This window comes from Suricata suricatta, chromosome 12 (assembly GCF_006229205.1).
Source record: "Suricata suricatta isolate VVHF042 chromosome 12, meerkat_22Aug2017_6uvM2_HiC, whole genome shotgun sequence".
Classification (NCBI taxonomy): Eukaryota; Metazoa; Chordata; class Mammalia; order Carnivora; family Herpestidae; genus Suricata; species Suricata suricatta.
Window position 1 is genome coordinate 4,629,013 of NC_043711.1, and position 24,895 is coordinate 4,653,907.

At 53.1% G+C, this 24,895-nt stretch overlaps 1 protein-coding gene across 3 annotated transcripts in view; it reads left to right on the top strand.

Moving 5' to 3' along the window:
* The first annotated feature begins 288 nt into the window (after positions 1 to 288).
* The window catches only part of VAV1 (vav guanine nucleotide exchange factor 1), a 44,883-nt gene continuing 20,276 nt past the window's right edge, over positions 289 to 24,895 (top strand). For 2 of the 3 annotated variants that reach the window (XM_029918333.1, XM_029918334.1), the window contains exons 1-11: positions 289 to 579; positions 20,538 to 20,654; positions 21,106 to 21,164; positions 21,282 to 21,350; positions 21,512 to 21,620; positions 21,721 to 21,816; positions 22,776 to 22,844; positions 22,975 to 23,078; positions 23,636 to 23,735; positions 24,439 to 24,534; positions 24,727 to 24,795. In XM_029918333.1, the coding sequence (XP_029774193.1) occupies positions 376 to 579; positions 20,538 to 20,654; positions 21,106 to 21,164; positions 21,282 to 21,350; positions 21,512 to 21,620; positions 21,721 to 21,816; positions 22,776 to 22,844; positions 22,975 to 23,078; positions 23,636 to 23,735; positions 24,439 to 24,534; positions 24,727 to 24,795 (1,092 nt within the window). In that variant the 5' untranslated portion in view covers positions 289 to 375. The remainder of the gene's footprint in view (positions 580 to 20,537; positions 20,655 to 21,105; positions 21,165 to 21,281; positions 21,351 to 21,511; positions 21,621 to 21,720; positions 21,817 to 22,775; positions 22,845 to 22,974; positions 23,079 to 23,635; positions 23,736 to 24,438; positions 24,535 to 24,726; positions 24,796 to 24,895) is intronic. The other variant, XM_029918332.1, reaches the window with a different exon arrangement.

Below are 24,895 nucleotides of genomic sequence, written 5' to 3' on the forward strand. Positions count from 1 at the left end.
AGCTAGGATGTCGGGGGGCCAAGCCAGTGTGGACGCAGAAGCAAGAGGGTTCAGAAGAGAACAGGTTTTGAGTCCGTTCCCCGGGGTGGGACAGCTCGGGGGTCTGATGTGGGCGGAAGGCATCCGGCCTCAGGATCCCCACCAGCAGCCCCCCACTCCCAGGTGCCCAGACCTGTGTTGAGCTGGGAAGGGAAAGAGAGTCCCACATCGAAGGGGCTGGCCTGCCGATGCTCCCCCCCCCCCCCAGGACTCCTCCCCCTCCACCCCCTCTCGGGGCGACAGTTACAGGCAAAGAGGAAGTGGTAGCTAGCTAGCAGAGGCAGGCGGCCGGCTGTGAGGCCGCGAGGGCGCGGGCCGCCCGGTGAGGCAGCGACCATGGAGCTGTGGCGCCAGTGCACGCACTGGCTGATCCAGTGTCGGGTGCTGCCGCCCAGCCACCGCGTGACCTGGGACGGGGCGCAGGTGTGCGAGCTGGCCCAGGCCCTCCGGGATGGCGTCCTTCTGTGCCAGCTGCTCAACAACCTGCTGCCCCACGCCATCAACCTGCGCGAGGTCAACCTGCGCCCCCAGATGTCTCAGGTGAGCCTGCCGCTGGCAGTGGGGGTGGGGGCCCCCCAGGCCAGCGCCGGGAGAGCTGATGCGCCCAAAGCCTGGGCGTGTGATGGAGAAGGGAGTATGCTCCCGTCTCTGGGGCTGGACTGGAGGGGAGGGTGGGGGACGGAAAGGGACATCAACTCAGAGATTCTGGGGTCTTTCGCCCGAGGTTAGAACAGGAAGGGGTTAATAGGCCTGAGTTAGTGCACATCTAGGCTGAGAACTGGCAAATGGTGGGGTTAACTCTCTCAAGCCCCATGCTGTCCCCACTGAGGTTCAAGCCCCCAGATGGGACTGTGGGGGGTACTGAGGGACACCTGGGAACCCCCAAGTGTCCAACAGGGTGCCTGAGATTTTTGCCTCCTTTGACATCCCCCCCACTTCTGCCTATGGGGGAGGGGCCTCCACCAACTTCTTCCCCGACATGTGTCTCCTCCTCCCGGGCCCTGGGCCCCTTCCTTCCCCTCACATCTTCTTCCCCTTCGCTTCCTGCCTGGGCCTGGGGCTTGTATGTGGGGCCCGTGGGGCAGGAGGGGGGCTGTGGGCCCCTGGGCTCTGGTCCTGCCAGCTCTCTCCATCCCTGGGTGGCGTCGAGAAGAGCCCTTGGTCCGGAACCCAAGAGTGGCCCCTGGGTCTTTGGAGCCTAGAAGCGGCCGCCCTTTCTCTGTAGGGGCTTCTTCAAGGACCCAGGTCCCCGGAGGGTGGACGGACCAAGCCGGCCCTGCCAGGCTCAGGAAACATATTCAAATCCCTATTTGAATGTGGTGGGGGCGGGGGAGGTAAGGTGACTGGGTCTGCTGTCTGTGGCACCTTCTCTGGGCCCCTGTGGTCTCCTGGGTGCAGGGTGGGAGCCGTATGTGCTGGGGGCAAGGGGCTCGCCTGCCCCAGGAGCCCGAGGGGACACTGGCCTTGGCCCTCAGGCTCCACTTTCCGGAGTGAAAGCTTTGTGCCCGGGATCTGTGCGCTGTTCTGGGGCCTTTTCTCTGGTCCAAGCTGCCACGTGCAGATGCTCGGGCAGTGGCCCCACAGGGGGTCTCTGGGGGCATTCCCCGTGGACAGGGCCATGGGGTGTGAGAGGTGGGGGGGCCCTTGGGTGGGGGCCACCCTCCTCGGCCTAAGCAAGGCTTCCGGAAAGGACGAGGGAACTCCTGAGGCCCAGCCCCTCTGGCCACAGGCCATCCCAGATTTGCCTACATTTGCTTACCTCCCAGCTTCCAGCAGATGGGGAAGTAGCCGAGTGTCCTGTCCGGCCCCAGACTGGCAGGCAGTCAGGGTCCCCATTGAGGCTCTAAGAACAGCTAATGAGGAAGTGGATAGACTTGAGCATGAACTTCCACCCCTGCCTGCGTCTTGCCTACAGCTGGTTCCCTGAGGAAGGGCGAGGGGCCCTGAGGTTACTGTCTAGGAAGGAAGTTGGTGAACTACAGGGATACAGCTTCCTTCTTTGTGCGGGGCCGTGCCGCGGACCCAGGCCTGGCCTCCAGGTGCCCCCGGAGTGGGAGACACAGCACCCCACCCCCCACAGCCCTGTGTTGCGGGGGCCGGGGCCGAGGGAGAACGCTCTGGGCTGGGGGCCTTGAAGCAAACCTCAGACGTTACCTGGTGGTGTTTATACAACCTTTATACAGGAGGGGACATTTGTGCAGTTTTGCAGCGTGAGCAGGAGTTTTCTCATTGCTCTGGCTTCCTGTGCCCAGCTGGGGCAGGCCCCCAGCTGCACAGGGGTGTCCCTGAGTCCGTCCCATCTGGAGCTCTGTGCCTTCCTGCCCCTGCTCGTCTCCCCTCGAAGCTCAGCCCTGCGCCCCATTCCTAGCGGGGAGGGGTGCAGGAAGCTGAAAGAGGCTCAAGCGGAGGGAGGGTCCACAGGTACAGAGCCAGGCCGTCCGTCAACTGAGTTAAGCTGCGGCCGTGGACTGCCCGTGGGTTGTGGCACTGGGGATACGGAAGGGCGAAGGGCAGAGGGAGAGACGGGGTGGGGTGGGCGATGCTCCGGGACGGAGCGGCTGGCTGGAGTTTGGATCCTTCTCCGTTTCTCTCCTTTCCTCTTCGCAGTTAACTCTGCTTTTCCTCAGTTGCTTCCAGGGAGGAGGGCGGACACAGCACATTCATTGTCACCAGTTACAATGTACGTCAGGCCTCTTCTTGGGGCCGAGGCAGTGGGAAGGACACACACACACAGACCCCTGGTGCCCAGGAGCCCGGATTGTAGGGGGCGAGACCGACAGAGAGCAAATAAGGAAATGTATAACTTGTGGGGAGGGGCGGGACCAAACAAAGTGCGAGAGGGAGCCTGGGAGCGTGTGGGTCACACTTTTGAGTAGAGGGTCCCCGAGGCCTCCCTGGTAAGGTGACATTGGAGCAGAGCCCTGGGGAAAGGGAAGGCGTGAGCCTCGTGAACCGGGGGACACGGTGCTCCTGGCAGGGTGCACGGACCGTGCAAAGGCCCTGAGGTGAGAGCTTGTGGGTGCGCACAGAGCCTGGTGGGAGTGGTTCCTGACTGAGGTCAGGCCAAGTGGGTCTCCAAGCCGGACGGTCCCTCTGAGCCGAGGCCGAGAGGGGATCACGTCTTCAGGCGGAACACTGACCAGCGGACAGCCTAACTCAGCTCCTTTCTCTGGGAGTGAACGTTCTGGGTGGCAGATGGAACTTTAAGGCCAAGGGAGTGGAGAGGAAGGGACAAATGTGACAGTCATTGTGGGAAAGCCCCGCCAGGGTGTGGGAGCTGATCAGACCTGGCAAGGGCAGGCACTGGACCCTGGATGACGTCAAGGTCCCCAGCCTGGGAGTGCCCCGGTCCCTGGCAAGGCAGTGGGGGGGGGGGGGCGTGAGAGTTACAGCAGGGGCTCCGCTCGAGGGCGGCGGCTCCGATGGGCCAGAATGTGAGCCGGGTTCTCATTCTGACGCCACCACTTCCTGGCTTCACCTCTCGGAGCCTCAGTTTCCCCATCTGTGAAACATGGATAAAGATGGTACCTTTATTGGGAGGACTGTTGTATTATTTCTGCTTAGCACGGACTCTGACACCTGATAAACTGTCTTTTTAGGAAGGATGTGGGGTCGCGGGAGGGTGGGGAACAGCAAGCAGGAGTTTGGGTCGGGGTGGTATTACTCAGCCGGGCTGGTTGTGCCCCCCAGGGACATTTGGCAATGTCGGGACCCGTTTTTTGGTTTCATCACATCTGGGAGATGCTACTGAAATCTGGTGGCTGGATGTCAGGGGTACCGCTCAGTATCCGACACGGCAGAGAATGATCGGCCCCAAACATCAGTAGTGCTGAGGTTGAGGGCCGCCTGGGTGGCTCAGTCTGACTCCTGATTTCAGCTCAGGTCACAATCCCAGGGTTGTGGGATCGAGCCCCGTGTCCACTCAGTGTGCAGCCTGCCTGAGATCCTCTGTCTCTCTCCCTCAGCCCCTCTTCTGCTCATCCTCTCTCTGTCTCTCTCAAATAAAACAACTTTTAAAAAAATAGTGCTAAGGTTGAGAAACCCTGTGCTAGGGGCTGGAGAGCCAGCAAGAGTCTTTAAGATACTTGGTTAAATAACACATTCATATGGTTCAAATATTAAAACCACAAGAAGGTGCACAGCAGAACATTTAACTTCTAGTTCTGTCCCTCAGATACCCAGCTCCTTCCTTCCCCCATAAGCAACTTTTTCTTTTTAAGTTGACTGTATATCCTTCCAGAATTTCTTTATTGCAAGCAGAGGCAAATAGGAATGTAGGTTCTTATTTCCTATCCTATGCCCTTGACTTGGAAGATGGTACATACCAGTGATTACTTTAAAGCTTGCTTTCCTCACTTTAATAATCGTCTTAGGAATCTTTTCAAATCAATACATGGAGAGTGTCTTCACTTAAGGGAAAAAGAACATGGCTGTGTGATAGGCCATTTATTAAACAAATGACTTCTGTGGAGCTAACCGTGTGCCAAGCATACGTCCAAACCGGGGGCCAGCAACCTACAGTCCGACAGCTGAATCTGGACCACAACACGCTTTTATAGATAAAGTTTTATTGGCACACAGCTGTGGAGTTGAGTAGTTGCCACAGAGACTGTCCTGCCTGCGGAGCTGAAAATATTTACTGAACAGAACTTTGTAGAAAAACTTTGCTGATCCCTGTTCTAAACATTTTTTATATTTGTTTAATTCTCATAACACCCTATTAGGTTTAATTATCCTCATTTTTCACATGCGTGATCGAGGCACAGAGATGTTGAGTAACTTGCTTCAGGGCACCCAGCTCGGGAGAGGCAGAGTTGGGGATTGGAACCACAGGCAGCCCGGTCCTGGGGTTCTTGCTGTCCACAGTCACCGGAAAATACCTCCGTCCCACTGCTCAGCTGGGCGATCACTTGTTTTATCATCATTCTGTCAACAGACCCTTGGATTGTGCCAGGCGTTTGTTATGACACATTTACTGCAGCCATTAACCTTGCCCGTGAATCACTTTTTGATGATTCCACTGTGTGACTTTGGGCATGTTACCTAACCTCTCTGTGCCTCAGTTTCTCATCTGTAAAACGGGGATAATAAATTCCTATCTTTAAGCACTGTTGCGATGGATAGCGTATTACTCTAAAGAACGTGGAAAAGTCCTTGACTACATAGAAATGTTATTATCGCTGTCACACACATGAGCAACTACATTCATGGCATATGCTCTGAGAAGAATTTGCAGGCTCAGAGTGTGCGAGCCTTCGTGATTTGGGCGGACGTGGCCAAACTGTTCTCCCCACGGGGTTGTTCTCATGCGGACTTTTCTACTTACGTTACCTCTGGCAAAGCATGAGAGTGGTTACTGCCCTTCATCTTGCCACAGACGCTCTGTGATAAGCTTTTGGAGTTTTGCCAACTTAATGGGTGACAAATGGAGCTCATTATGGCTCAAGTTACATTTCTCTTATCCTGAGTGAGGTGGAACTTTCCCTTTCTCTAAGAGCCATTTCTGTTTTCTCTTGGCAGAGTGATATTTGTTCCTACCATTTGCCCCCTTATTTCTTTCCTTCTAGGACTGTTGGCCTTTTTTTCTTATTGACTTTCAGGAACTCTTTATATATTAGGCTGGCTTGAATTTCAAGTCAGGTGCTTACTACCTTTGTGGTCTTGAAGGGGAACAAAAGCATCACTAAGAAAAAAAAAAAGCATTGCTTAACGCATCTGAGCCCTGGTTGTCTTATCTATAAAGTGTGGATAGCACCTTTATCTCAGGCTTGCGTGAGCCGTAAACCTGATAGGTTAAGTTAAGTCCCTTATTGATAGGATCGATGCACTGAATTTAGCAAATGCTAACATAATGGGAGGCACTCTTTTGGTTAATTTGATTTCAGTCCATCAGAGCTGGTGTACGATGTGGCGTAAGTCAGGGTGTGTGACGTTAGCTGCCGTAACAAACAGCACACTTCAGCGGCGGGAAGAGTTTACTTCTTGCTCACATCACAGTCTACTGTGGGTCAGCTGGGAGGTGAAGAGTGTGGCTCTTCTTTACAGAGTCCTTAGCGCCTGGGCTCCTTCCAACCCACGGCCCTTCTCTCTCTAAAGCCCTTGGAGTGCTCTGCCCCAGAAGGTAAGGAAGGAGAATGTGAGGAGGGAATCCATGAGGGGCGGAGAGCAGTTTAGCTGGGAGCCAGGGAGGATGGGAACCGGGGTGGGTGGACGTAGAACCCCGGAGTGACGCCTAGCTGCCTTCAGAGATGCCGGTCTGGAGGGGCGTGGCTTGGAGGAAGCCAGGGTGGGGAAAGGAGTAAGGAGGGCTTGACCCAAAGCCACGGGGGAGGGATTCAGCTAGGGACCAAGGAGCCCGGTGGGGAGCAAATCACAGCAAAGTAGGTTGGGTTGGATTGGGTTGATTCGCCTGGAAGATCTCATCTCAAAGCGACTACACCAGTTGTTGGAGCTGGAGGTCTGGGAGGGTCAACATTTGGTGTTGTGCCTCCTTTTCTTCCTTTTTGTTCTGTGTACTGACTCGCTTCTGGGCCTAGTACTGCGAAATGTCACCTCTCGAGACTTTCCACAGAGGATGCTAGAAAATCATTTCCCTTCCTCTGCTCTCAGTCCTCCCATGGCTCCCCATTGCCTTTGGGGCAAAGTCCTCACTCTGGCCCAGGAGACTCTATGCTTTTGGCCTCTGCCCACCTCCCAGCCCTCCCTTCCTCCCTCTCTTCCCTTTCCTCACTCGGTTCCAGCCACAGGAGTCTCCTTGCTGTTCCCAGAACCCACGAGACCCGATCCAGTCTCAGGGCCTTTGCACGTCTGTTCTTTCTCCGGGTATACACTGTGTGTATTGTTCTCTTATCTCCTTCAGGTTTCTTATCAGGGAGAAATTCCCTGGTTTCTACATGTAAGATTGGACCCTCCCCCCAACCACAGACACCACCCCTACACTTTCTCTTCTTTCTCGTTTTATTTTTCTCTCTAGCACTTACAGCCCTCTGACTTACAGAGTGTTTACTTGTTTGCACATGATCCACTGCCTCCACTGGAACGTCAGGGCAAAGCTTTTTGTCTGTTTGGTTCACGACTCTGTCCCTGTGCCTAAAACAGCACCTGGCACATAGTAGGTGCTCAGTAAATATTCACTAACTATTCGCTTCATCCATCTGTTCACTGTTTAATACAGGAACAGCCAACTATCACCGTATGAGGGGGCTGCCTCATTTCATAAACAAAATTTAATTGACACAACAAATCACACATTTGTTGACGTATTGTCTGCTTTCATGATATGAACAGTCATGATGAAGATACTATGACCTGCAAAGCCAAAACAAAACAAAACAAAACAAAACACAATCACCGTCTGTCTCTTTATGGGGTTTGCCGAATGACCCTGATACAGTGGGTGTTTGTTGAGTGCTTACTTATTATTGGTTAGTGGTAGTGGTTTAGCAGTGGTTAAGTATGGATCAATCCAGCTTCTACTAGTTCCTAGTCATGTGCCATTGGGCACGTGTCCAGGCCTCTTCTGCCTTTGGCTTTCTCATCTATAAAATGGAAAAAATGATGACAATCATGCTCGTGGTAATAATGATGACACCACCCACGTCATAGACATGTCCCTGTAGTCGGCCTTCGGCAAGGTGACGGAGAATTCCACGATGAACGAGACACAGACCCTCATGCAGCTCATGGAAACAGACCAGGAAGTGGGCAGTTACAAGACAGTGGAACACAGTCCATGATGGGTGGGTGGAGCCCAGGGCATTGTGGGAGCACAGAGGAGGAAACCCCCAGAGGCAATCGGGATAGGCCTCCTGGAGGAGGTGACGTGCCAATTGAGTGTGGGAGGTTGGAGCACATTTGAGCAGCCAAACGGAGTTCTGTTTGTCTCCTTCATTAACACTAATGGTGCCAGGAAGTGGGCAGCACCCGAGGGTGTGCTGGGTGGGCACAGTCTAGCTCCTAAAGGTCTCACCGCAATGCAGAGATGCACTGTCGTCCTTGGCTAGCAGGGATGGTGGTCTGAGACCTGGACTTTAGGAGGAACTTGGGGATCAGGTCCCCTGGGGAAGAAATAAGGGATGTTCAGTTGGAGAAATGTTAAATTTGAGGAAATTCTGAGCTCTGTTTGCAGAAATTTTAACCAAGAGTTTTAGACCTTGTGACAGAAAACCCCACTGAAATTGGCTTAGTAAAAAATAGTATTTATTCGCTCCCATAACCGAGAAGCTTAGGAGAAGATGTCTTCAGGTCCAGCTGGACTCTATCTCAGGAGCCCCGCCCCGCCCCCCATCTCTTAACTCTGCTGTCTTTTGAGTGTTTTCCTCCCTTCTCACCCATCCTTTCCCATCACCGTGGTGGGCAAGGAGGCCCAGCATTTCCAAATTTATTGTTTGCAGTTCTGTGTGCTGTGGGAAATGGCCCCTCAAGCCCAAATCTACGCTTGACTGGACATGATTTCTTTGGGGGACGGTCACACGTCTGTTCCCACCCAATTGCTGTGGTTGGTAGATGCGATGTTCTGATTGGCCAGGCTGAGGTCACACACCCCTTCTGCAGCTGAAGAGGAGAAGTCCGCACCCAAGGGAGCGAGCCTGGGAGGAGGAGGCGAGGTTCCGCAGGGGACAGGAGGTCTGCCGGCACAAGTGGGGAATGTCAGGAGGCAGCCCATGTTCATATTGGCGTCAAGTACGAACTTCAGCGCAGATCTTCTCACCGGTCAGCGCTGTTGACCTTGGCAGCGTATCTCTCTGTCCTCAGGGCTGCCCTGCACACTGCAGGGTGTTTGGTGGCATCCCTGCCCTCCACCCACCCGATGGAGCGCCCTCTCCCGTGGAGTTGTGACAACAGAATGTTGGCAGACAGTGGCACGTGTCCGCGGGGTGGGGGTGGGGCAGATCACCCCTCCTTCCCCAGAAACTCTGTTTTGGAGGGAGTGAGCTTCCTAGCTTGGGGAGAGTCCAAAGAGACGTGCATGAACCATTACTGCCTGGGGACAGTGAAGAAGAGATGGTGAGTTTCTTCTAGAACAATCATTTATTTTAGCAGCAGCCACAGGCCGCTGTGCTGAGTGCAGGGCTTATGGGAAAGAACACGACAGACACACCCGGGGCTCTCCTGAGTTCACAGCCTTGCGGGGGAGAAGGGCACTGTGCTAGTTTCCTGTGGCTGTCCTAGTAAAGGGTCACAAACTGGGTAGCTTAAAATAACAGATATATTGTGTCAGGGTCCTGTAGATTAGGGGTCTGAAATCAAGGTGTGGGCAGCCTCCGGCTCCTCCACAGGCTCGTGGGAGAATCTGTTCCTTGCCTCTTCCAGCTTCTGGAGGCGTTGCTTGGCTCCTGACCGTGGCTGCGTCACCCTCTGTTCACAAGGTTGTGTCCCCTGTACGTGTGTGTCTGTGGGTCCTCCTCTGTGTGTTTCACGTAAGGACACTTGTTGGTGGATTTAGTGCCCCCCAATAATCCACGATGATCTCATGATCTCGAGATCCTTAATGACACCTTGCAAAGTCCTTTTATTATCTTTTTCCTGAATCATATCACATTCATAGGTTCTAGGCATCTGATGTCACATCTTTGGGGGGAGCCCCATTCAACCCACTCTAGACAGTAAACAAGCAAATCAACAAAATATTATAATAATGCTACAGGCAAAATAAGCCAGGCGTCAATATGGAGAACAGGAAAGGGCCATCTTTCTGGAGGGTGGTCAAGGCAAACTGAAAGCTGGAGGATGAGGAGCTAGCTCTGGGAAGATTGCAGGGGAGGAGGGCTAACGCCGTGCAAAGGCCCTGCGGTGAGGAGGGTCTGAAGGCAGGTGAAGGGCGAGAGGGGAGAGCTGGGAGTAAGATTTGGGGAGAGGCCCTTCACCGGCCTGGCTGTGGATACGTGTGCAAAATTAAACATGATGGGAAGTCCTTGGAGGGTTTAAGCAGATCGGTGAGTTAAAGGGGTCCTTCGAGCTGCTCTGTGGGGGACCAGGCTGTAAGGGGGATAGAAATGGAAGTGAGGGGACCTGGGTAGAGGGACTTGAGGGAGGTGTCCCGCAGGGATGTGATGGTGGTGTGGACTAGGACTTGGGACCTATGAATGGGCTCCCATTTCGGTGGTTGCGCCAATCAGGACTTCTGATGGTCCCGATGGGGGAGGGGTGGAAGTGAGCAAAAGGAGGCAGGTGTGGTCTAAGCTTGTAACTCAGGAACCTGCATGAATGGGGCATTGTCTGCTAAGATAGGAAGGCTGGGGAGAGCCAGGCTCTGAGGAGCTCTGATGGGGATGAGTTACCATGGAGAAGGAAGGCAGCACAGCCTAATGGTTAGTGCAGTGGAGTGCCGGGGGGGGGGGGGCGACTCACTCCTCCCCATTTGGCAATGGCTGAAGATATTTTTGGTTGTCACTACTAGAGGGAGTCATGTGCTCCTGGCATCTAGTGGGTAGAGAGCAGGGGTGCTGCTAATATCCTAAATGTCCTGTAATTCCAGGGCAGACACTGAAATACCAGTTGTGCTGAGCCTGAGAAGCCCTGTGTGAGGGGCAAGGACTCAGCTGCACGGGGGTCTGAGTTCCAGTCCTGACTGTTGGATCTTGGATGACTTACTGAAACTTTCTGTGACTCAGTCTCCCCACTTTTCAAATGGGGGTCAGGATGGCCCATGCCTTATAGGTCTGTTAGAAGAATTAAGTGAGAGAATAGTTGTAAAATTGTGATTGGTAAGCAGACTCATTGGGGTGGATGAGATCATTTTGGAGGGAGGGGAGGGAGAGAGAAGGAAAGGAGTCTGAGTCCCTGGGTGCGGCAGCGTGGAGAGACGGGAGAGGGAGGAGGAAGCAGCCAAGGAGTCAGAAGAGAGCCAGTCACCCAGGAGGAAAGTCAGAAGGATGTAGTCTCCAGAGGCCAAAAGAGGAAAGTGTATCCACAGTGAGGTGTTGGTGCTTTGAAAAGAACAGTTTTACTGAAGTGGATGGACTAGTGTTGGAAAGTATAATAAATAACAATAGAGACAGGTCCAGTGTACAAGTACCATTCAAAATATGCAAAACGTATTTCCTCATTTGTTTTTCACAGCAAACCCATGGTGTAGGTGCCGTTACGTTCAGGTTATCTCTTCTGTGAATCACAATATCCCAAACTTAAAGATGTAGGACAACTATTTCAGAATTCTCACAGATTCTGTGAGTCAGGAATTCAAATGGAGTATGGAGATGATGGCTTGTCAGCCCCACGATGAGAAGCCTTGAATGTGTGAGGGCTGGAGTCAGCCAGTGCCCTGTTCGCTCGCACACTGGGAGTCTGGGCTGGGGCGACTCAAGGCTGAGCTCAGCTGGGGCGGGTGATTGGAGCACAGGTGTGTGGGCTCTCTGTGCGGCTTGGGCTTCCTCACAACATGGCCACTGGGTTTTGAGAAGGCATGTGGAGAGACCAAGTGTTTCTCAAGGTGGAAGCCGCTGACCCACTTAGAGACCACATAGGGTCGCTTTGCTGCAGTGGCCAACATCAGCCTGGACTCAAGGGCAGGGGAATCAGACTCCATGCCCTGATGGCGGTGTGACAAATCACACTGCAGAGGAACATGCTGGATGGGTGATACGTTTGTGACCATCATTGGAAAGCACAACCTCTTCCTCGTTATTATCCCTAGTATCACAGATGAGGAAATGGAAACATGGAAAGTTCAAGTGAGTTGCCCAAGTTGACAAGTAGCTATGTTGGGATTTGAAACCCCAAAGCTGTGACCTTAAGCCCTAGATGAATATTGCCTCTTTGAGGGGACCTATGAACCTTTTAAGATAGTCTTGACTTCAAGTTTCTGGTTTTCTCAGTCAGGGTTTCGCCAGGAAAGCAGAAATCATCTTAGATATTTTAGACAGAGAGGATTTACTTTAATACTGTAACTCAGAGAGTGGCCGCGAGGCTGGAGAAACAGTAGAAGGGGTGGTGTGACTAGGATCCAGGGGCCAGTACCATTCAGGGGAGCTAGGGAGCTGAGACCAGGAAGGAGACATACTTGCTGCTGAAGGGGCACAGCAAGAGAGGGAGAAATACTCTGGTTTCTCGTCCTCCCGCCCTCTAGTCTCCTGCCTGGGCCTCCCATTGGCTAAGCCTACCTGGAAGCTGGGGTGCAAAGGAGCCTGGGAAATGTAGTTCCCTTTGCTACGGAGTAGAGCAAAATGGCAGGCAGGGAATGGATCTGAGGGCAAGCAGGCCCGCGGTCCTCAAAGTGACTGCTTCTTTGAGCTCAGTGTATCATCTCAACGGGAGCTGCTGTTACTGCTATTTGCCTGAGAACAGACGGAATGTAATGGTGTTATTTTGCAAGGCAGCATCCTCTTTAGCTCTAATGGCTCTGGTGGTTTTGGAGTTCAGCTCTATCTTAGATCAAAGCCAGATTTCCTTTCTTAGGACTCTCCACCAGCACCCAGCTCAACAGCCTTCCTCTAGATAACCCACCAGAGATCTGCCTGCAGTAATTATGTCCCTGGCTTCCTCCACGTCACCTCTGGTCCTGGTGGAACACCACAGCACCTTCGTGGCTCCTCAGTGTTTCCAGAGATCTGCCTAAGGTTATCTGTCTGTGCCTGTTTGCCCAAGGGGCTCAGAACGATCCCCACATGAGGACAGCATCCAGCACCCCCAAGAGATGTGGGGCTCTTCCCTTCAGTGTGATCTGTGTGGAGCATGGGACTGGGGGCATTGGGGGAAAGCCACCAACCATTTGTGCTTCCCTCTCAGGGACTCTGAGATATGGCCAAAGGGTGGGATGCTCCGGGGACAAGCACCTGCCCCATTTTAATGACACAGTTTTGCTTTCCCGTTTTGGTGAATCAGCACCTGATCCTGCCCTGTGTCTACTCCCTCCCCCTCCTCCTTTCTCATTCTGCTCCAGCCACAGTGGCTTCTGACCTCTTCTTCCTCTGCACCAGTGTGCTGCCTCAGGGCTTTTTTCCCTGGCCGTTCTCTGCCTGGAATGCTTTTCCTGCAGGCACCCACCTGGATCATTCCATCCTTCGAGCCTTTGCTCCGACATCACATTCTCAGCGAAGATTCCCAGACCTCCTTATTTAAAACTGCACCCCCCTCCTTCTGGCACTTTCCATCCGTTAATCCCACTTCCTTTTCTTCCTTAATACCACCTCCCACATACTCGTGTGACACTTCGGTGGTGTGTCTCTTTCTACCAGAGTGTCAGCCTCATGCTGGCAGGGATGTGCACGCATCCCTCTTGTTCGCAGCTGCATTGCCAGGACTTGAGCCGGTCCCTGGGGCAGAGCTGATGTCCAGTAAATACTTGGTGAATCAATGAAGGGGTGGTTGCAAGGTTAGAGCGCTCTCTCATGCGGCCCCATCTGATCTTATGTACCTTCTAGTTTGCTTTGTTCTTTCTTTTTAAATTTATTTATTTATTTTGAGGGAGAGAGAGAGAGCATGAAGCATGAGCAGGGAAGGGGCAGGGAGAGGGAGGGAGACCAGAGGACCCCAAACAGGCTCCAGGCTGTTGGTGTGGAGCCCAACGCGGGGCTCGAACTCACAGACCGTGAGATCATGACCTGAGCCGCAATCAGGAGTCAGAGGCTCAACCGGCTGAGCCCGCACGCGCCCCGGCAGTCTGCTTCCTTTCACTCAGCACATCGTTTTGTGATTCATCGTGGTGCCGTGGTCAGTCCCTCATACCTTATTGCTGCGCAGTATTCCAGCGCACGGACGCCCCACACTTTGCTAATCCTTTCTCCCGTCGACGGACACGTTTTGGTTGCCACAGACATGGCTGCTGTGAACGCTTGCTTCCCTTTCTCCGTGTGCACGCCGTGGGGGTGGGGAGAGTACGCTGTGGGGTAGGTGTGATGTCTAACCTTTTAAGACCTTCCGTCCCGCCCTTCGGCATCCTGGTCCCCCGTATGCAAGGGTTGCCTGGACCCCTGCTCCTTTTTCCCCTCCATCCCTCGGTCCTTGGCTTTACCAGGCCCCTCTCCCATTTAACCAGACCCGTCCCTCGGCTCCCTCCCTGTGCGGTTTCTGTGCTCACGCACCACCCTTGTAACCAGTCCGTTATTCGTGTCCTTGTCCGCTCAGTGTCTGTCTCCCCACTAGACTGTGAGGGTTCTGTCTGTCTTGGCCACCACTGGGTCCCTGGGCTTGGCACACAGTCAATACATGCTTGCTGAATGAATGAGTGAATGAATGAATGCATCTGGCTGTTGGGCCAGGTGCTAGAGTGGAGATCCAGTTGGTATTTTCATTCCCAGTGCGAAGATGAGGAAATGGAGGCAGCAGATGGTGCAGGGACCCGTTGGGGTCCTGCAACTTGGCGGCAGCTGGGCTGGGTGTTGAGCCGTGTCTCTCTGACCCCCTCGACAGGCACTGAGAAGTCAAGCGTGCGCTGGGGTGAGAGGGGAGGAGAGAGAGGGGAGGCAGGCTGGTGTGGGGGAGGGTTTGAAGGCCAGGATGAGGAGTGTGTGCTCGGCAGCCCCGCCTCGAGAGTTCGGAAAGGGTGCACAGCATTGCCCACCCTCTCTGGTCTGCTATCCCAAGATTAAGGGGCTGCAGGGCTGAGCGCAGAGGCCCCCCCTTCCTCTGGCTCCCTGAGCAGGCCCTGGTAGGAGGCATTTCCTGTTTCCGGTGGCTCCCTGGGCCAGGTGGGGGTGGGGGAGATGATTGCAGCAGTGGTGCTGAGCTGTGGGTCCCCTCCTGCCCCCAGCCACCACACGGGGCCTCCGTGCCTGCACGCTGGCTCCCTGGAGGAGGGCGGCAAACTAACCAAACTTTGTGGCTCTTTGTTCATCTTGGGCAGGTGTGGGGCTGGTGGGGGACCTGCAGGCAAAGAAGTGTCTGGTGCTGATTTGCATATGGGCAAGATGCCAGCCCAACTCTCTGGTAGTCTGGTGGAGGGGGAGGGGGTGCTGAGGGGTTCACCTCCCCCACGGAGAGGAAATGTACTCACACACCCCGCCCACCTTTGGTTAAAAGCCCTCCCATCCTTTACCACCTTCTCCCACGCCTTGGGCTACCGAGAAGTCCTTCTGGTGGTCTGAGCTCAGTCATTCCCGCTGTCTGAGGGACCCCTTTCGTCAGCTGGCCCTGCCCCAGCCAGGAGGGCTGATGAGTCATAGCCCCTTTCCCCCCCTTGAGATGTCACATGACTGGGGGGAAGAAGTCCCAAGGCTCAGCTGATCTCCCTGAGGTCAGGAGGGAACTTCCTCCCTCTGGCCAGATGAGGCCAAGGGCTTGTTGCCCCCAGGTGACTTGCAAGCCCCTTCTGGCCTCAGCCTGTCATGTGCCGAATCTCCTACATGGCATCAGGAGCACTGTGGACATCCAAGGAAGTCAGGTGGTACAGTGGTTAGGGGCATTGGCCTCTGGGCTCCGAGACCTTGTTTCTGGCTCTTCATTCCTTCCTGCGTGGCCTTGGGCTAGTGATGTATCCCCACTGAGGCTCAGTTGTCCCCCCTAGATATGGGCTCAATGAGCCCTAAAATAGGGACTCACACGTTCACCTACTTGGGTTGAGCATCTCTCTCCCAGGTAGCGGGCACCGGCTTAGGTGTTGAGGCCACAGCAGTGAGGAAACCGTACTGAGAATCCTCTCTTTGTGGAGCTGAGGTCCTAGTGTGTGAGGGGGACAGACTGACAGTAACAGAATAAATGAGAGAAATATATGGTGTCCCAGAAAAAACACAAAGCAGAGGACAGGATGAAGAGTGCTAGAGGTGGTGTGTGTGTGTGTGTGTGTGTGTGTGTGTGTGTGTGTGGTGTGGTGCAGTTTTAAGTAGAGTGACTGGGAAGGTCTCATGGAGAAGTGACACTTCATCAAAGCCCTGAATGAGACAAGGAAGGGAGGCGCCGTGTTAACTGGGGATGGACATTCTGAGCAGAAGGGAACAGCCGGTGCAAAGGCCCTGGGGCACAGCCATGCATGGCATGTTGGAGGAACAACAATGAGGCCTGTGTGGCTGGAGCAGGGAGAGTAAGGAGGAGACAGGGAGGAGAGGAAGGGGCGAGGGGATAGGCAGGTGGTGTGGGGCCTTGTGGTTTGCATATGAGGAGGGTGGGACTCTTGGGAAGGTGTTGACAATATTTGAATATAAATGATACGGGTCTGGGGGCAGAAACAAGGATACAATAAAGAGGCTGTTGCAATGAAGCAGGTGACCGATAACGGGTGGCTTGGGCCAGGCAGGTGCAGCAAAGGGGCGGGATTCTGGCTGTATTAGGAAGGCGGAACCAATAGGATTTGTTGATGGTTTGGAAGTGGATGAGAGAGAAACAGAGGAGCCAAGGTGACCCCAGCATGTCCGGCTTGAAGAACTGGAAGGAAACATGTTGCTAGAGCATATGCCTCCCGGACCTCCGTAGCCACGTTGTCAGAGGGACTGAGCAAACCTATGCATGCCCAGCTCTTCATCTCAGCGTTGGAAGAGGCTGTGCCCTCACAGCAGGTGCCTCCCCGGAACAGCCGGGCTTCCCATGTTGCTAATGTACCGACACACATCTGAAGGCTCAACTGTGGCTTCAGGGTCCACTTCCTATGTGATTCAGCCACGTGGAACCCTCTCCATGGGGCTGACCGAGTGGTCTCCCAACATGGCGGCGGGTCAGTGGTCCAAGAGGCCCAAGTGGAAGCCGGAATGCTTTTGGTTACCCGGCCTTGAAAAGTCACATATTGTTATTTCTACCAGACTCTGTTAGCCACACAGGGCTACTCTTGGTTCCGTGAGGGAGGCAGTTACAAAAATAACCCAAGTCCTGGGATCTGTGGACCACTGGGGGCCATCTTGGAGGCTGACGACTATCATTACATTGTCTTAATTACTGTAGATGTATGCTAGGTCCTGATGGGAGTAGTCACAGTTTACTTCTCCTCTTGGCCTGACTTGTCTTGGCTGTTTGGGACTGTGCTTTTCCGTAAACATGTTAGGATTCACGGGCCAAGTTCAATGAAAAATCATTCTGAGACTTTAACTGAGGTTGTATTGGATCCACAGCTCGGTTTTGGAGAAGGCGGAACAATTTTAACTATGGAGCCTTTCTAGACAAGAATTAGTATATAGTTCACTCTATTTGTAGAGATCTTCTTTCATGTTTTTCAATAGGATTTTAATTTTCTTCATAAAAGAGTTCCTCACTTCTTTGTGTTAGATTTGTTACCACTCACTAGCTTTTCTTGTATGTCTGTTTCATCATTTCTAGGCTACAGTAAGTGGCGTCCTTTTACAGTTGAAGTGTAATTTTCACGCAGTGAAACGCTCTGCTCCTCAGTTTACTACTCAATCAGTTCCAGCAAACGTATACACTTGGGCAACCTACACCCTTATCAAGGCACTGAGTGTTTCCATCACTTGTGGCCTTTCTGAGTCAATCTCCACCACCCTCCCCACCCCAGAAGCCACCACTGATCTGATTTCTATCACCGTAGACTAGTTTTGCTTATTCGAGGATTTTGTGTTATCCGTTTAAAAAAATAACATTCTATCATTAACTTTTGCTAATGTACCAACACACAGTAAACTTTGTATATTGATTGTGTATTCACGAACCTTGTAAAGTTATTGTATTGATTCTGGTTATTTATCTACATTCTTCTGGGCTTTCTGTGTTGACAATGGTGTCTTCTGGAGAATGCCAATTGTCTTTCTCTCTTCCTCTCTTCCTCCTTCCTTCCTTCCCTTCTTTGCTTCCTTCCTTCCCTTCCTTCCTTCCTTCCTTTCCTTCCTTCCTTCCTTCCTTCCTTCCATTTTGTCTTGTAGTTTAGGCTAAGATCTTCAATGCAGTGTTGCCTAGACATGGTAATGGGAGCAGCCCTAATTAATTTTGATTTCAAATACCAGGGAATCTTTTCAACATTCCCCCCATTAAATATAATGTTTTGCTTTTTTTTAAAACAAAGGTTTAAGATTTTTTTGAAGATGCTCTCTTTATCAGGGTACAGAAATTCCTTTCCATTCTTACGCTGCCAAAGGTCTTTTCTTTTTCTTTCTCTCTTTCTCTATCACAAATGGATGTTGCTGTTTTTTATGCATCTCTAACTGTGGCTAATCTGTTTTGAGCAGAGAGAGAACCAGCCTTGGGTAGGCAACAGAATATCAGCTGGCGTTTAATAACATTGTTTACATCATATTTATTTCACACTGGCTTCTTTTTGTAGCAAATGATCCTAGATTGTTTGTTTGATAGTAGGATGTAAGGTTCTCTTCTTAAATACATTTATTTCAGTTAAAGTTTATTTAAGGTTTGTTTACATAGATGCTGGGTTAGATATACTGTGGACGCAGCAATAATCGAGAAGATACCATCTGAAGACGGAAGTTTGAGCACACTGTGTAGTGACTTGATTCCCATGTGTCGCCATGGTGTAGCGCTTGCAGTCACGCGGCCGGGGCTTGCCTTCTGGCTGGCTGGCCTCGCCTCAGTGTCCTTATCCACAAAATGAGGCTCTAATAGTACTTGCAGGACTGTTGCAAGAACTCCATGAAAGAGAGAATATGAGAGAGGGGAGGAGCAAGGGCTGAAAGGAGGAAGGGAGAGAGAGAAAATCAAACTCATAGAAGCAGGGAGTAGCTGGCTGGGAGGGGGATGAGAAAAAAGGGGAGACGGTGGTCAAAGCTACCAAACTGCAGAATGAGTCAGTGTAAGATGAATCGTTACACTAGGGATCTAATGTATGATACGCCTGCTGTCCTGAGTAATGTTGTCTTGAGCCCTGGAAACATGCTAAGAGAGTAGATTTCAAGTGCACCCATCACACACAACAGTGCCTGTGTGAGAAGATGCTATGTTAATTTGCTGGACTGTAGAAATCATTTCCCTATTATTCGTCGTGAATTAATAGTGATATTCATATGCATATCAAATCATCACCTAGTATGCCTTTAATAAATACTGTATTATATACACATATTACATATATATCACACACACACATATATATACATAGAGAGAGAGAGCAGGAGAGCTGGGAATTGGGCACATGGTGGGTGCTCATGCAAGGCAGTGAGATAAAACTGTGGTCATGAGATTTGGTTAGGATTCTGTCGGATCTAGGGACCTTAGGGAGAGCTGAGCCCAGTGGGACATTTACATGAGTTGACAGAAGGCAAATGCAAGGATGCGAGGGCTCATTTGCAATGGAACCAAATACCCCAAACCCGGAGGGACATCCTGCAGGTCTGACCGCCACGTCTGTTAATATCTGCAACCCAGACTGATTTAAACAAGAAAGGGACGTGTTGGCTCATGAAATTGCAGAGTTCAGAGGTGTTTCCTATAAATGGAACCGTACAATGTGTGACCTTTTGTGCCTGGCTGCTTTCACTGGGCATCACACTTTTGGGGGTTATCCATTTTGTAGCACGTATCAGTGCTTTGCTACTTTTTATGGCTTTATAATATTCCATTGTGGATATGCCTTGTTTTGTTTATCCATTTATCAGCTGTGGACATAGGGAAATACCTAGAGACAGAAAGCAGACACTGGTTCCCAGGGAGAAGAAAGAGAGTGGGGAATGACAGGTAATGCTTAATGGGTACAGGGTGTCCTTTTGGGCTGAGAAAAGCGTCTTGGAACTAGATGAGTTGATCATTGCGCCTGGGTAGCTCAGTCGGATAAGCATCCGATTTCAGCTCAGGTCGTGATCTCATGGTTCGTGAGTTTGAGCCCTACTTTGGGCTCTGTGCTGGAGCCTGCTTGGGATTTTCTCTCCCCTTCTCTCTTTGCCCCTCCCCCCCAATAAATACATAAACTTTAAACAATTAAAATGGTTAATGATTAGATTTCTTATTCTAGTAAAACATACTCAGTATTATATAAACACATAAGTAGAATGATATAAATATATTGATAAATATAAATAAAAGTTTATATAAACTGGAGAATATATAAATAACACAGAATACTTATCACTTTAACTTTTTGTAAGTATGTAATTCAGTAGCATTAAATCCACTCACAATGCTGTGTAACCATCACCGCTGTACCCAAAACTGCTCCTCTTCCTCAACAGAAGCTCCACCCCATTAAACACTGACTCCCCACCCCCTCCTCCAACCCTGGCTCCCACCATCTGCTGTTTGGCCCTGGTAATTTGCCTGCTCTAGGGACCTCATATAAGCGGAGCCATATATTTATTAATAATTCTGGCTTATGCTTCTGTGTCTGGCTTATTTCACTGAGCATAATGTTTCCAAGATTCATCTATGTTGCAGCATAAATCAACATTTCAGTCTTTTTCTGGCTGTGTAATATTCCATTGTATGTATATAATACATTTTGTTATCAGTTAATGGTTAACTTTATGTTATGTGAATTTTACCTCAATAAAAAAGGATTTCAGGGGTAGATCAAGCTTCAGGTACGGCTTGATCCCTATCAGAAGAGTGTGTGGCTTACTAAGAGGGAGGCTGTGCCTTCTTTTCCCCCTTCCGTGCCGGTTCCCAAGTAGGACTGCCCAGCGCTCAGCCTCTCCCCTGTCCTGTTACGTTTCCTCCACCCCCATTTCTGTCTCTCTTCACAGTTCCTGTGCCTTAAGAACATCCGTACCTTCTTGTCCACCTGCTGTGAGAAGTTTGGTCTCAAGCGGAGTGAACTCTTTGAGGCCTTTGACCTCTTCGATGTCCAGGATTTCGGGAAGGTAAGCTAGTGCTGAACGTCCCATGAGCTGGGCACAGAGAGCTGAAAGATTGGATTTCAGTCCGTTTTCATGAACACCTACCCTGGGAAATCTAAGTGCTGTTTTGGGGGAAGAACAGGTAAGTCAGACCAGGCTGTACACCAGAGGCAAAGACCTTGGCTGGGCTCCAGCCCCTGCTTTGCTACTGGCTGTGTGACCTCAGATCTGCGGCCATGCCGCTCTGAGCCCTAGGTGCCCCCTTTGTAACCCAGGAATAGTATCCTATCCTTTCTGAGTGGTCATGCAGCTTGCCCAGAGTAAGGGGATCACGTGGTGGGTGGGTGGACAGAATCCTGGTCAGGCCCCAGGGGCACGGGGCACAAGTCTACACATCACATCTAGCCTCGGGGGTTGGGGTCCAAGCCTGTGGGTGGGCAAGGGGCTTGCTGAGCAGCTGCGGACCTTCTCACAGGTCATCTACACCCTGTCTGCTCTGTCCTGGACCCCGATTGCCCAGAATAAGGGGATCATGTGAGTAACCATTTGAGCTGGCAGCCTTGGGCTGATCTGGTTCCAACCCCGCCCCTCCTGGAAGTCCCCACCCCCTGCCCCCCAGACCTCTGGCTCACTCCATCCTGGCTCCCCCAGGCCCTTCCCCACTGAGGAGGATACTGTGGGTGATGAGGACATCTACAGTGGCCTGTCTGACCAGATCGAGTGAGTGTCTAGGACCACCACCCTGCCCTGGGGGTCTGAGGGGACATGGCCCTGACTTGAGGGTCTGAGGGGACACGGGTTTGATCTGGAGGGGTCTGAGGGGTCCCTGGCCTCGGGGCTCCGGTGGTCCCGGTGGTGCTAGCTGACCCCGCCCCCCGCAGCGACACGGTGGAGGAGGATGAGGACCTGTACGACTGTGTGGAGAACGAGGAGGCGGAGGGGGACGAGATCTACGAGGACCTCATGCGCTCGGAGCCGGTGCCCATGCCGGTGCGTGGGGCGGAGTGCGGCGTCCGGGTGAGCGCCTGGGCGGGGGAGGGAGGCGCGCAGCCCCGGACCCCCCACACCGACCTGTCCTCCCCACTCCCAGCCCAAGATGACAGAGTATGACAAGCGGTGTTGCTGCCTGCGAGAGATCCAGCAGACGGAGGAGAAGTACACGGACACGCTGGGCTCCATCCAACAGGTGTGGGCGCATGCGCGGGAGCTGGGCCGGCAGGTGCACGTCCCCCGGAGCGGAGCGGCGGCTTCTGGGCGGTGCCTAGAGACCCCATGTGTCCCAAGCGGGCTCTTCTCTGTCCCCATTGTTTTGTTTCTTCATCTCTCTTCACCCCTGGTTTTCTCCTTCATGTTAGCTCCTGTTTCGATCCGTCTCTCTTTTCCTCTGGGTCTCTCCTTACTTCTTCCTCCGTCTTTCTTTCCCTGTGTGTCCCTTTAGGCCTGTCTTTATCTTTTCCTGTATCCTCATCTCTGCCTTCCTATCTCTTTTACGGTCTCTCTGACCTTCTATTTCCTTCCCTTTGGCCATTGCTTTTTCAACAGCTTTATTGAGATGAACTTAATGGACCACACAATTCACCCATGTAACGTATACAATTCAGTGGGTTTTGGTTTATTCACAAGGTTGTGTAACCATCACCGCTGTTTAATTTTAGAACATTTTCATCATCCCCCCCCCCAAAGGAGCCCTGTACCCGAAGCCCCCTTCCTTCTCCATCCTCTGGAAACCGTTAATCTACTTCCTGTCTCCATGGATGTGTCTGTTCTGGGCATTTCACATGGAGGTTCACACAGGATGCGGCCCGCCGAGTCTGGTTCTCCCTCTGAGCGCCATGTGTTCAGGGTCCATCCATGCGTGTCAGCGCCTCGCTCCTCTTCGTGGCTGAGTGATGTCCCAGGGGGTGGGCGGTCCACATCTGGTTATGCACTCACCCATCGCTGGTCCCCTGTTTTTGACTGGTGTGAAGAACACTGGTGTGAACAGCCGTGGACAGGTGTGTGGGTGGGCAGTCTCCATCTCTTTGTCTCTCAGTCTCTCATTCTGTTTGTCCCTTTCTGACTCTGTCCCCTTGTCCGTGGCTCCCTGGGACCGTGCTGGAGGGAGGGGTCTTGCCCCCCTTCATCCTTCTCGCCCCCCTCCTGCAGCATTTCTTGAAGCCCCTGCAACGATTCCTCAAACCTCAAGACATCGAGATCATCTTCATCAACATTGAGGTGAGCTGGCTGGTCCCTAGCCCTCCCGGGGCCTGTCCAGTGGGGCGCCCTGCTGGTTCCACCTGTCCCTGGCGCATGGGGGGTGGGAGTTGAGCACTGAACCCCTGCCTCCACTCCTTCCTCTGAGTAGGACCTGCTTCGCGTGCACACTGTCTTCCTAAAGGAGATGAAGGAAGTCCTGGCCACCCCCGGGGCGCCCAGCCTCTACCACGTTTTCATCAAATACAAGGAGAGGTGAGAGCCAGCTGGCCAGCCCAGACCCCTGGAAGTCACCCTGGCCTGTCCACACCCGGCATTTGGAAGACCTTGCCTTCAGAGACTCCTGGACAGGCAGGGCTTTCCCTCCTTCGCTCATGGGCAAGAGACTGCCCGTTTGTAGGTCAGTCCCCAGCTCTGCCTCTGTCAGGCTGTGTGGCGCTGCAGAGTCACTTAACCTCTCTGAGCGTCTGCTGCCCCATCTGTAAAACTGTGTGGCATGGGAATATACCTCCCAGAGTGTGGTGAGGGTGGAATAAACTGACCCTAAGGTGCTTAGCACAGGACCTGGCACACAGTAGGCGCTCTATAATTGTTTGTAAATAAGTGAACACGGAGGAGACACTATACCTAGTGCTAAGAGTGTCCTATGCCTTGTCTCCCTCTGTGCTTCCGTACCTCCATGTGGGAGGAGCCACTGATATGCCCATTTTACAGATGGGGAGAGCGAGGCTCGGGCCCTCTGGGAAGAGGCGGGACCTGGGCTGACAGCCAGATTGGCGTGACCATGGTGCGGGCCACTGTCCTTCCCTCAGGTTCCTAGTCTATGGCCGCTACTGCAGCCAGGTGGAGTCAGCCAGCAAGCACCTGGACCACGTGGCCACAACCCGGGAGGATGTGCAGATGAAGCTGGAGGTGGGGCCTGGGCCCCATCTGGGGGACTTCCTTGCTCCTTCCCAGGCCCCGGGGGCAGTGGGAGGAGACGGAGTTGATGGCGCTCCTCTCGGCCACAGCCCGGCCAGGGACCTGCGCGCTGAGGGTCTGGGGTTGGGAGAGCCACCGGCCAGCTGAGTGGCAGAGATGGAGCCGGAAGAGGTGGGCGGGAGCACTTAGCCCTGACCCCAGCTAAACCCCGACTCTGGACTCAGTCCTGGCCCCAGGCTGGGGTCCTGACCCCGAACCCAACTCTGACTCCAAACTGATCCCCAGTCCAGCCTGCGTGGAGTCCCAGCCTTGGCTGTGCCCCAAGTCTGGGCTGAGTTTCAGCCTCACACTGAGCCCCCATCCTGGGCTGAGCCCCACCCCCGCCCCCGCCCGGACCAGTGTGTCTGGTGGGAGCACAGCCAGGGCAGAAAGGAGGAGGGGCCACCTGTATACACGTACTTCAGCCTCGCGGGTCCCCACTGTGGGGACTCTGCAGACCTGTCCCTCGCTCCCTCCTCAGCTCCACGCAGTGTGGACTTCTGCCACTGGCAGTATTTGCCAGCATTCCAGGAAATTCTTCCTTCATTATTTCGGGGGGGGGGGCTGGAAATATGATGCTTCAGGTTCTAAAGAAATCCATACCTGTCTCCACCTCATCCTGCTCATCTCTTTCTCTGACACCTCCCCCCTCCAGGAATGTTCTCAGCGAGCAAACAACGGGAGGTTCACGCTGAGGGACCTGCTGATGGTGCCCATGCAGCGAGTACTCAAGTATCACCTCCTCCTCCAGGTGCACAAGGGGGGCCCCCCAGGGAGGGCCGGCCTATCTACCTCTCCAGGTCAGAGGAGGGGGGCGGAGCCATCTCCCAGGGGCTGGGCTCTAGGGCCCTCTGAGAGGCAGAGGAAGCTGGCAGGCCAGGCTGGTCGGAGGGTCCCGAAGCCTAAAGGGCTCGGGTGATGTCTGTCTCCATGGGCCCCGCAGGAGCTGGTCAAACACACGCAGGATGTGATGGAGAAGGAGAACCTGAAGCTGGCCCTGGACGCCATGCGGGTGAGTGGTGACACACAGGCGTGCGCACATTCAAGGTAGTGCGGCCCCGGCGCTCCGTCACACCCGCGGGCGCCCCCTCCTCTCACCCATGACGACCCGC